Consider the following 11589-nt stretch of genomic DNA (forward strand, 5'->3'; position numbering starts at 1 on the left):
TTAGGTGTATTACCGCCACCTTCTAGAGTGGCGTATGGATCAGAAACTACAGTACCGCCATTATATTCATTCACAAGTTTAAAAATAACAAAAACTATAAACATTGAGAAATAATTTCCTTATCGTTAAATTATTCTTGTTCTATAAGAATATAGCATATATATGAATATGTGCTCCATTTCTGTGCAATAATCACAATAACCTGTTGCACATTTGTTAATTATTCTTTCCATTTCTTTGGTAGTTCTCCTTTTTCCCACATCTTGTAATAGACTCTATCAATATTTCCTAACTTGCATCACTCAGATTATTTAAGCATGCAATAACTGATTTGATCTGTACCATGGATGTTTTTCCCAGATTTCTTTAATGCCTTGTTTAATTCAAAAAAGAAAAATTCATATGAATTACATCCTCATTATTTTCTTAATCATGAAGTATTTTGATATTTCTCTGTAATGTTGTTTCCCATCCTCTTTTTTCTTTGTCATAAAAGTTGTCTGTACTATCCACCTTTGCAAATGGTTTTGCTAATAATTCAGATTTATTTATCTAATTTTTATCATTATCTATTATTGCTGGGAAGTAATAATCTTTTGAATTACCAGACTTAGGTTTAATTGTACACTGAACCCTGTCTAATGGTGTATTTTTACCCAGTAATTCATAGTATTTTCTCCAATAAAGATTTTTACTGTCTTTATAACCCTTCGAACCTCTGCTTGTTTCCATATTTTCGGTATATATATTTATGTTTTGAAAACCTAATTGCGTTGTTTTATCGCTAATGTACATTCTGCTTTCCACCTTGGTACTTTCCTCACAAACCACCTCACAGACACCTCAGTTAGAGCCAAGCCTCACTCTCCATCTTCATCACCACCACCGTGTAGACTCAAAGGGGTCCTGTCCTAAATCCTATCACCGCTCGGATTCTGTCTGCCATGATGGGTCATCATACATTAATTTCTCTGTCTCAATAAATAATGTTTAAGTGATCTCTCCTTATTGCCAATGGACAGATGCAGGGATATTAATCGTCACACACTTGTGCAGTAAAGAGAATGAATGTTGTAGACAGAATAAGACAGCTGATCAAGCTGTTTCACTAACTCATCTAAACTAAGCATTTTGTAGAGGATTAAGCAGCCTTGGCAGTTGTTTGACTTGAAATAGCAACTGTAATCTGAACATTTTGACAGCTTGTTTTGAAACTATGGAGTGGAAAGTTGAGATTTTGTGTTACAATGCAAAGCATAAAAGTAAAAACTAGTGAGAAGTAAAGGAGTAGTGAAGTAACTGTACTTCATTTCTTTTTTTTTTTTATTTCTGACAGCTGTTAAATGTGGAAGACAGTATCTTAATTATGTGTCTTATTGGTAACTTAATACAAAAAACACTCTCAGGAGAAATGTATACAATTCGCTTTATTCTATGATGTTACACACTGGAACATCCACTGCTTGTAAATTACATGTAGCTGCAAAAATGTAACTGCAACTAAATTAGAAAACCAATTTAATGCCATTTATAAAATAAACACATATCTGAACTATATTCATTTAAAAAGGCGTGCTGCACTCTTAGCTTATATGCACAGACCTTCAGACAGCTTATGTAACAGTTATTCTTGTAACGCTGAGGTAGGCGGTAGGTTTTGCAAAGAGGCCACTGAGTGGTGCTCCATCCCTGCAGTGTGTGGGCTGACCTCATGGCTGCAAGAGTCACAAGGTCATAACGGATGGGTTAAAGTTGAGCCAGGTGCTCCAGCGCCTCCCCCTCGCAGCGCATGCAGTGGTAGCCCATGGTAGCAGTAACATCGAAGCTGCCCTGGCTGAGGTAAAAGTCCATCGATGGTTTGTTCCAGTTCAGGACGGTGAAGTTGAGCTGGTGGCAACCAGCAGCCAGAGCCAGCTACAGGAGAGCAAAAACAAGAAGGAAGACAGGAATGACTGCTGAGCTGAGATGACGCATTAAGGCTTCTTCTGTATGCTGCCTCTGGGACACTGGCTAGTATGTTTTCGAGCAAATATTGAAAATAAAAAAAGCTTCAAGGTTTATCTTCTCCATTATTCACATGTTTCACTCACCTGTGCCACCTTGCTCATTAGTGCTTTACCAACACCTTTCCCTGAAATACAGATCATGTGCATTACTTGAGATTTCCTGCAAATATAGGGTCACAGTGATGATGAGACATCTTCTCAGAGGCTGTACTGTACCTCTGAACTCAGGCATCACATACAGGTCCTCCATATAAATGGCTCTGCCTGACCAGGAGCTGTAGGAATAGAAGTAAAGTGCATAGCCGATCTTTGTGTGCCCTGAAAGAAGAAAAATATCTACTGGTAAAAACAGTCGACATTTAGAAGAAGCTAAACCGTGTCTGTATTTATAAAATTTGCATATTTGTTTTGCCGTTCCTTCCAACTGAGTGAATGACTCTGAACATTTATCAGAGTGATTATTAACAGCATAATGCTTTACTTTACACTGTAAACACATAACTATGTATCATTTCCTTTACATCAGTGAAAAAAAGATACAAATTTTGGTGCAGCTTACAGTTAATGTGCAGCAAACTTTATAAATAAAACCTCACATTTTTAACCTTTTGTTAAAAATCTGCCCTGTTCTTTTGTTTCTCCTGCTCGCCCACTCTGTCGGTTATTTTCACTTAGTTTAAGGGTTTTGTCACATATGGGTTCATATGGTTTTTTTTTTTAAACACTCAACCATCAGTTCTAAGTTTGTTACCACTGTTAGACAGTAGATCGCAACAGTGTGTGTGAAAACTGGGCGTAACATGATCACCTTCTTTGGTTTTGTGCTGTTCTGGCACCTCAGCGATGATCCCATGAAAGAACGGGTTCTTGGAAAAGCCATCCTGCTCCAAGTCTGAAACGAAATTATAGATACTGTTACACGGTGTTTTCACAAGGGGAAATTCAGTTTACATTTAACAGTTTGAGGCTTTTTATCAAAATGTAATCTTAGCTAAGAGAGAGCTTTAAAACCAGTTCTTGACCTTTTGTTGGAAAATACAGTGCAATGGTTTTTCCTCAAAGGTCCATAATTCCTAATTTTAGAATGAAGCTTCCTGGGAAAACCTGTTACCTGGTGGTAGAAACAAATGGCTCACAGACAAATACTTTATTATAGTGTGATAAAATCTACTGGGCTTAGATAAATATAACTAAACAACTAAATTTGGGGTAGCTGTTGCTCAGGCGGTAGAACAGGTCATGTACTCATTGGAAGGTTGATGGTTCGATCCCTGGCTTCCCCTAGTCTGCATGCCAAAAATCCTTGGGCAAGACACTAACCCCAAATTGCTCTCCTATGCAGCCATCGGAGTATGCATGTGTGTGAATGTTAGTTAGAAAGCACTAAATAAAAATGTGCTTGTGTGTATGGGTGAATGCACAAGTTGTACAAAGTTCTTTGAGTGCTCATAAGAGTATAAAAGCGCTATCTAAGAACCAGACCATTTACCATAAACACCAAACTATATTTGATCCAGATACTTTTTGGTTAGAAGTGTGTTTTATCTGGACGTGCATTCCCACTTCAGCTCCTGGCAGAAACTCCAGCTGTGGTCGAAGCCCACATTGCTTCAAGATGCACATGACTCTATAGAGGTCAGCAGAGAGGTACAACAGTGTCTACAGCCATCTGTAAAACACGGTATAGGCTCTGTTATGTTTCAGAGCTGCCAGTGTGGTGTTGGATATCCTGTCAAAATCAATGAAACTATGAATGCAGAAATGTGCCACCAGAATTTGATCAACCATTCAACACAATCTGGAAGGTTTCTGATTAGCAACACTTTCGTCTTTTATCTTTCATCAAGCACTGCCAGTCATGGACTGAAGCAGCTGCATCTGCATTTAAAAAATGTCAGTTGAATGTGTACGTGTCTTAGCTCAGTTTATTTTACAGCTGCAGACATTAAAATTTAGTTTCTGTGTTTCACTGACGAGATTTTATAAGATCTCATTTTCCCAAAGTCAAGAATAAACTGTCAACGGAGTTTGCAAAGAAAAGCGTCTGGACTTCTTTAAGTTACTTGAAGACGTTTCACCTCTCATCCGAGAAGCTTCTTCAGTTCTAAGGTCAAATGGTGGAGAGTCCCAGATATAAACCTAGTGGGAGTAACCCCCCACAGAGGGACAAAAGGACCCCTGATGGTCCTCTAATCGCCTGAGCCAAGGTGTGAAACTGGGTTTCGGGTGTGTTCATTGTGAAACCTGGCCCCACCTTATCATGCAAATTCCTGAGATCAGATGGCCCAGGATGTGAGTGGGTGTTAAGGCGTCTGGGAAGGGATCTCAAAACTGGATTATAGATGGCAGAGAGTTGGTGTCGTAAACCCCCGCCTTTGTTCAAAGATGGTCGCTCACAGTGGACATAGATGGCTTCTTTCACTCCTCTTTCAAACCATCTGTCCTCTCTGTCCAAAATGTGAACATCTTCGAAAGAGTGTCCTTTATCCTTAAGATGCAGATGGACTGCTGAGTCTTGTCCTGTGGAGGTGGCTCTTCTGTGTTGTGCCATGCGCTTGTGAAGTGGCTGTTTGGTCTCTCCAATGTAGAGGTCTGGGCATTCCTCGCTGCAGGAATGCCCAGACCTCTGACTACGATGACCTGGATGACTGAGAACCTTCACAGACATAAAGAATAAACTGTGCACCTCCAAAAATATCACCTTGGATTTAATCGTTTTATAAATATTATAAAAAAAAAATACCCTGAAAGTCAAGGCAGAGAACTTGAGACATGACTACATACAGTACCTTTCTGGGTGACTTTCACGTGGTCTGACACTTTCTCATATTCTGCCAGCTCCTGGAGAAAAACAAACAAAGCATGAGCTCATCGTTCATAACGAGCTCTCTAACATTTATTAGCCTGTTTGCACTGACACTAAAGAGCAAGGCGAGCACATCGCATCTGAACCATGTAATAATGACAGCAGCAGCAGAGAGGTTGATGGATGTCAGCCTGACGGTCGATGCATGTCACTAAATGTCTTACACACACAGCTGGACTGCGCGCGCACGTTTCCGCTCACCATGATCATGCGCGCGATGTCCTTGCAGTCGTCCAGGTTGGCTGCACGGATTGAGAAGTCCATGCTGAGTAGATGTGGTGATGATCGGTCGTGATCGCAGAGCTGGACAGCCGCGTTTCCTTCAACTTCTTCTTCTTCTTTGGGATTTAAAAGCAGTTGGCATCCGTCTCCATTGCATTACCGCCCCCTGTCACATGTACTGCACTACTCTGTCTTTGCCAGTTTTTTCTTTACTGGTAGATTTCCCTGCTAACGCATCTGCTTTCTGATTCCCCAGAATCCCTGTGAGAGCTGATGCCACATGAACACGATTTTTATCCACTGACGTTTATCCACTAATTAACTGTGAACTGACTGACAACATGGCATAAACTAAAAACCAGCTGTCCCCAAAAGATACCAAAGCTTGCCTGCCATCATTTCCTTTTCCTAATCTAGCTAGCAAAATGGTACATTGCCTAAAATCATGTACACTGAGATTTTTTATGTATACCAACCGGATTCCTGGGAATAGCCTCAGTGACTCCTGTCAAATGACTCCTGTTGTGGCTCTTTCGAATCATCTGAAAAAATTTGCACATATTCTTTATATATGAGGTCCCCAAGAGTGAAATCTTCTTTTCTTTAGCATGTGCATTTTGAGACCTCCATACTGGAATTGCAAGACAAATCACAAAAGTCAGTTTTTTAGACTTTTATGTCATCAAAAATGTTTTTTTTCTTTTAAGCTAATCCAGTATTTTGCAGCATGCTGCCTTATTTGAATCCAAAGTGGAGTCATCCATCTACAACCCTTACACCATCACTATCACAAGAAGGTGGTCAGAGCTGATCCCTGATTTGATCCCATCCTCACATTCAAACCCATCTGTCACTCCTATCACACACATCACCACTATCTCAGTGTCCTCAAACATGCCATGAACAAGCTGTGACACGGATTGCCAGCCCCGGCAAAAAAAAAAAAAAAAAAGCTGCCCGTACTCATGATGCCCCGACATCAGCCAGCGCATTTTGGGGATGGAATAGGCACCGGGCGGGGGACTCTCTGGCTGGCTGGAGCAGCATCTAATAACAACACGTTCTCACTCCCAAAGCGTAACATTTTACGCCAAATCGTCAACATGTTGAGAACGGGCTCGTTGTGGTGATCCTCGGGTTGGGGGATGGGCGTTCATACTGGAGTCCAAAATTAAAACCAATGCAAGATGGACAAAAAAAGTTCAGGTGCTCAGTGTAGAAAAAAAGGGAAAAGAAGAGGAGGAGAAACGAGCAAAAGATACAGGTAAGCAGATGTGTCATTGGATAATGGCAGATCACGTATCCTGAAACTATCAGAATCATAATCAGAATACTTTATTAATCACTAAGGAAATTATGTGCGTTACAGTTGGTCCAAGAAGAAATTGTAGGAGTGTTCGCCCAGGGGTTTCTGTTAAAGAATCAAGCAATTAAAAAATCATTTTAACTTATAACAAACATCTGTGTAATTAAACCTGATCGATTCTCTTGCTCTTCAAACCAAAAATAATAATATAATAAAAAAAAGCTGAAGCATCAGTTTAAAAAAATGAGAAAGAAGGGAGCAGAATTTCATTTCCCAGTCCTGTAAAATAACAGTTTCACTCATTATTTCTCTTGTGCTTTGCCCCTTTTTCCACACTTTTGCTTACTTCATTTAAACAGTTTATTTGTTAATGATTCCTTCATTATTTTAAAATCATCTCTCAATACTGCATTTTAAAATATTAAATAAAATAGTATTACTTCAAAAGTTTAGGCCACCTGATTGGCTGAGGAAGTAATGCGCACACACCTCAGATCAATTTGAAATAAATAAAAAAATATTTATTTTAAATATAAAACACACACACAAAAAAGAGGTCGTCTGTCCAACAGGTATGACACAGGGCAATGATCACAGCATGCAAGAAAATCCTGACATTTAATTCGCTTGTTTTTGATGTTCATCCTCAGTTGTTGCATGTTTGTCTTCTCCGTCGCTAATCTCAACCTGTCTATTAGATTATCACAGCTGCATCTCTGTCACTCCTTCACTCCTTTCATGATGCCGGACAATTTCTTTATGTCCATCCCCCCCTCCCAAGTGTCCTGAAAAACCTTCATTTACTGGGTAATCTCATTTACAGCAGAGTTCAGATCCAACACTAATTATCACTGTAATTATACTTGTCCATCATTTTTGTGTGTATTATCACTCTGCAGTGTGATAACTGACTTTGCTTTCTCATAAGAGTCTTCTCACTGGTCATATTTGTCACTTATTGCAGGTGGAAAACCTGCCTGTTTTAACTATCTACAGCACAAATAATAAAATACATAATAAAATAAAAATAAAATATAAATAAACAGATGCCTATGGTAACAATTATGACTCTTGCTTTTTGCCTTTCTGTAAAATAAAAGATATGCACTCTGGGATCTAGAAGAAGAAATAGAAAAAAAGAGAAAACACAGCTTAAAAAAACCTTAAAACAATTTTGAAAAATACAATCTGCACTTGTGATTAGAGTTTGGTGTAACATACTCCATACGTACAGTCATCTATATTATATTTGTGTTTAAATAAACTTTAAATATTGATATATTTGCAAATTAATCTATAGCAAGGACAAGAGGAAAGACAAAAACCTACTTCTCCTGGAATGGTTGGTAATCAAGCTATGAAGGAAAAAAACCAAATATAACATGATGAAATTTTCTTTTAGGTTTATACATAAACTTACAATACAGTAATTTTGGAACGTGTTTCAATTACACTGAAGAAAACGCAATCAGCCTTACCGGTGTGACCTGGGTATCATCAAACTTATACCATCTGTCTTCATCCTGGGTTTTGATTGTTGCGCTGTAATGGCCACCTCTCAGACCACCAAAATGATCCACAACTGCATACAGCTCGTACACCTCATTCTGATCACAGAGGACAAAAAATAACAAAGTGAGAAAGAAAATGAAGATGATTTTGATCAAATATTAAAGTACACTTTGTAAATACCCCTGGTATTTGCAGGCTGTAGGGAACCTCCACAAAACAGCTGGTTTTGAAGTAGGACATGTAACTGTAGTTGAACTCAAACCTCTTCAGCAGCAGAATCAAAACATCTGGGTGATGTTTTATTACATCTGTCTGAGTGAAAAATATGGGTTTTGAATGTGTGTCATTTCGTTATAATTTCATTAAATCAATATCAATGTTCAGAAATCACAAAAAAATCTTCATTTACAATAGTAGCATCAACTTTGTGACCGCAGCGGTCACAGTACATCTGGTGTTCTCCATTTAGACATGTAGGTCTGAAAAACTCCTCGATGCCGTTCACCTGAAAAATGAAAACTAATTCAGAAGCAGTTTTGATAAAGATGTGCCGAAGATCTCAGTGTTCACAAAAGTTTTCTCAAGGGCATGTTAACATTAATAATTCATGACCTCTTTAAAAGACATAAGATTGTCTTTTGAAGAGAGATATAAACAGTAAAAACAAACCAAAATTCCAACATCCATGAACACATATCAGTGAACTGAGGACTTGGACTGTAGAGTTGATTAGATGTGTCAGAAAAAGAAAAAAAGGTATTGGACAGATCTGAAGACAAACTGAAAGGACTACAATTTTATTGGCAGTTTACCTCAGTGTGATTTAGATCCGGTATGTAAAATTTCACATAATCTTGGTTAAGCTTCAATTTTTTTTTGTAGAATTCAGACATGAACTCTCTAAGACCTCAGTAACACAGGCTCACATACTTGGTAAGTGTTGGAAAGTGTGTATTCCCAGTTAGCGGTTGCTGGCAGTCACTGGGTGAAACTGGTCACAAAAATGCTGAACCAAAAAACTTGTTGAAATTCCTTTGGTTGCTAGTATTTTGCCATGGTCATCAAGTTTGGATGATAGCCATTAAAACCTTCGGCCACCACTTGCTAACCGATTTTCCACAAGACAAACAAAAATCACATCAAAAACTCAATTTTGTTTTTCTACAAAACATTGGATTAGGTTTACCTTTTCCTATAATTTCTCACTAAAAGATACATTTGTTGCATTTTCTGACTTAGGATATTTACATGACTCATGAGACTATAAGTCAACTGTGTTATGTTTGTTTTGTAATGCATTGAAAGTAATAAGAAATATATTTTTAAAAAAGAAACATTTTCAGAAATAATATTAATTAATATGTTTCGACACAAGCAGGATCTAAGGCATCATCGGATTTTTATGTGTCCACATAGTTCCCAATCAAACAAAAGTGTTCATTAAGGAAAATGATAGAATAACACTGTGTTACTGGCAATATTATGTGAACTTGTTGCAACTGTGAGTCCTGAAAACAGAAACATGCTGAGAAGTTTATGTACTTACTACACTGTAGTCTTGATTGTAAAAATCCACCAATGACAGAGGAAGATGCCAAAATGGTGCATCTCTGTCAGTCTCTTTATGACCTTTAGAGCAGGTGATTTGGTTTGCTAACAGACCGTGGAAGATCTGAAAATATAAATGAACAAAAACATATTATTAAGTATTATTTTCAAACCAAACGATTCCATTTGATATTGACAAAGACCTTACCTGTGATGCCTCGGGACTGGTCATTGTTAAAATCTTCTCGATGCATTCAGCAGCATCTCGCTGTTCATACACTGGGTGAAGAAATATGTGCATGTCTTTAACAAACATATTCATTAATTTAAAAAAATATATAACCCCATAATTATTCACAACAATCAAAAATGCCAATCATAAACCCTCAAAATGTTGTGTAAACTGATCAAGTTTCTCAAAAACATGAAACATCAAAAACATTATTCAAAGGTTTTGTTGTCTGTGTGTTATCATACTGTACCTCTGCTGATGCCCAGCTGGGTTATTATTTTGTGTGTGTTTGCTGTATGTTTCTGTAAATTATCAAACAAGTCTGTAAGGGCACCAAGAAGCCCAATGCCAACATTTTGTTTGGAGGACCTAAACACAGACAAAGTCCCCATAAGTAATAAAAATGAACCATAGACCCCATTAAATGTACATATGTGACAATAATAAACCTTTTCACAGCTTCTCTGAAGTCTTCGGTCATAAACAGCACCTGCAGCACACTGTTCAGGTAACATGTCGCACCTTGGTTTACCAGCCCATGGTATTTAGCTTCTGTAAATTGCAGAATAAGAACATGAGTGTGCATCATTAACTGCCAGCACAAGCAGAAGGTCGTCAGAAAATAGCTCGTTCCCTTTTGCGTCTTTTCTACAATCCATTGAAGTCAATGATTTGATCTACATTTGCTAACCTTTAATACCAAGAATAATTTTTAAATAATAGAATTAATTAAATCTTGAAACTCATTTTTTTAACCCTGGCTTTTCATTCGAGTTCCGCTTAAGTACCATCAGATTTTTTTAAATGTTGTTTATGTTGTCACTATATAATGTATTTGCGTCTTCTCACGTTTCGTTTTTATTGTATTTAGTTTCTATTGTTCATTAATTAACTTGTAATGCATTTTGGTTAACTTTGCTGTTGCTTGTAAATGTGCTATAGAAAACACTGACATTTACAAATTGACATTGACATTCCTTGTCAGGTACCTAGCAGGTTAAGAAAGGCACGTCCTTACAAATGGCGCAAGGTGTATAAATTCTCATCATATGTCAGTAAACTCTTAATAATAAAGCAGCTCAATTGAAGACGCTCTGAGTAAAGGACAGTTCCTCTTTCAACAGCGTTTCCAGGCTGAATCTAAAGACGTCTGAAGAGCGTAGGAAACACTTTATATAGAGAACACACAGAAGACCAATTAACCAAAAATAAATAAATACTTCGAAATTCACTACAAATCTTACCCACAGAGGTACAGATGTTCTTGAAACCATGTCGACCAAATAAACGCATAATCTGCCCCTGTGACGATCTACAAAGAAATTGTTGTTGGAGGCAGAAACAAACGCGATTATTTTAAAAAGAAATCAAAGTAAGCCAAAGATGCAGGCCTGCCTTCAACACAGTTTTAAGACATTTCTTCAGATATTTGTTAATAAAATAGTTCATTCACTATAGGAGCATTAGGCTATCTCAATCTCCCGTGCAGTTAAAAACACTCCGACTATCGCTTTCTCTTTCGCTTCTGCCGGATCAGTGATGGGTTCAAGGCGTGTCGGAAATGTTAATTGTTATAAATGCGCATTTCTGTCAGTTTCCTATTCTACAGGTGCAAACTCAGCAGCTTTCTTTCTCTTCCCAAACTGTTCTGTTCTCAGTATTTCTGTTCCCAACAATAGCTGGCATCAGCTGTTGCTCTAATCTGGAGGTTCCTGACTACAGCAGGCTACACATCACCAACCTTTAAAAAAAATATTTATTGCACATCTTATATCTTAATATTTATTCAGATTCAGTTCAACTCAGTTTTATTTATATAGCGCCAAATCACAACAACAATCTTCAAGAAGCTTTATATTGCAAGGTAAAGACCGTATAATAATACCAAAAAACAGAC

The 11589-nt window shown here is 37.8% G+C and overlaps 1 protein-coding gene and 1 pseudogene across 1 annotated transcript; both read right to left on the bottom strand.

Annotated features, from left to right (window-relative positions):
• Positions 1-1412: 1412 nt before the first annotated feature.
• On the bottom strand, positions 1413-5233 carry LOC113012552 (diamine acetyltransferase 2-like). Its single transcript, XM_026152832.1, has 6 exons — positions 5074-5233; positions 4796-4847; positions 2815-2898; positions 2223-2324; positions 2091-2131; positions 1413-1914 (listed from the first exon to the last, which is right to left on the bottom strand). Exons 1-6 carry the CDS (start codon positions 5134-5136, stop codon positions 1747-1749), a joined length of 510 nt encoding a protein of 169 aa, XP_026008617.1. The 5' UTR covers positions 5137-5233; the 3' UTR covers positions 1413-1746.
• A 1944-nt stretch (positions 5234-7177) lies between these two features.
• Positions 7178-11183, bottom strand: LOC113012561 (ubiquitin carboxyl-terminal hydrolase 46-like; annotated as a pseudogene).
• Positions 11184-11589: the final 406 nt, after the last annotated feature.

Source organism: Astatotilapia calliptera, chromosome 3, assembly GCF_900246225.1.
Source record: "Astatotilapia calliptera chromosome 3, fAstCal1.2, whole genome shotgun sequence".
Classification (NCBI taxonomy): domain Eukaryota; kingdom Metazoa; phylum Chordata; class Actinopteri; order Cichliformes; family Cichlidae; genus Astatotilapia; species Astatotilapia calliptera.

What these genes read in the sequence shown, in the direction of transcription:
- LOC113012552 (XM_026152832.1), bottom strand. Translation starts at nt 5,136, where the DNA reads ATGGACTTCTCAATCCGTGCAGCCAACCTGGACGACTGCAAGGACATC. An exon ending in CGTGAAAGTCACCCAGAAAG is followed by an intron (nt 2,899 to 4,795) that starts GTACTGTATGTA and finishes ATTTCGTTTCAG; the next exon opens with ACTTGGAGCAGGATGGCTTT. An exon ending in TGTGATGCCTGAGTTCAGAG is followed by an intron (nt 2,132 to 2,222) that starts GTACAGTACAGC and finishes TCTGTATTTCAG; the next exon opens with GGAAAGGTGTTGGTAAAGCA.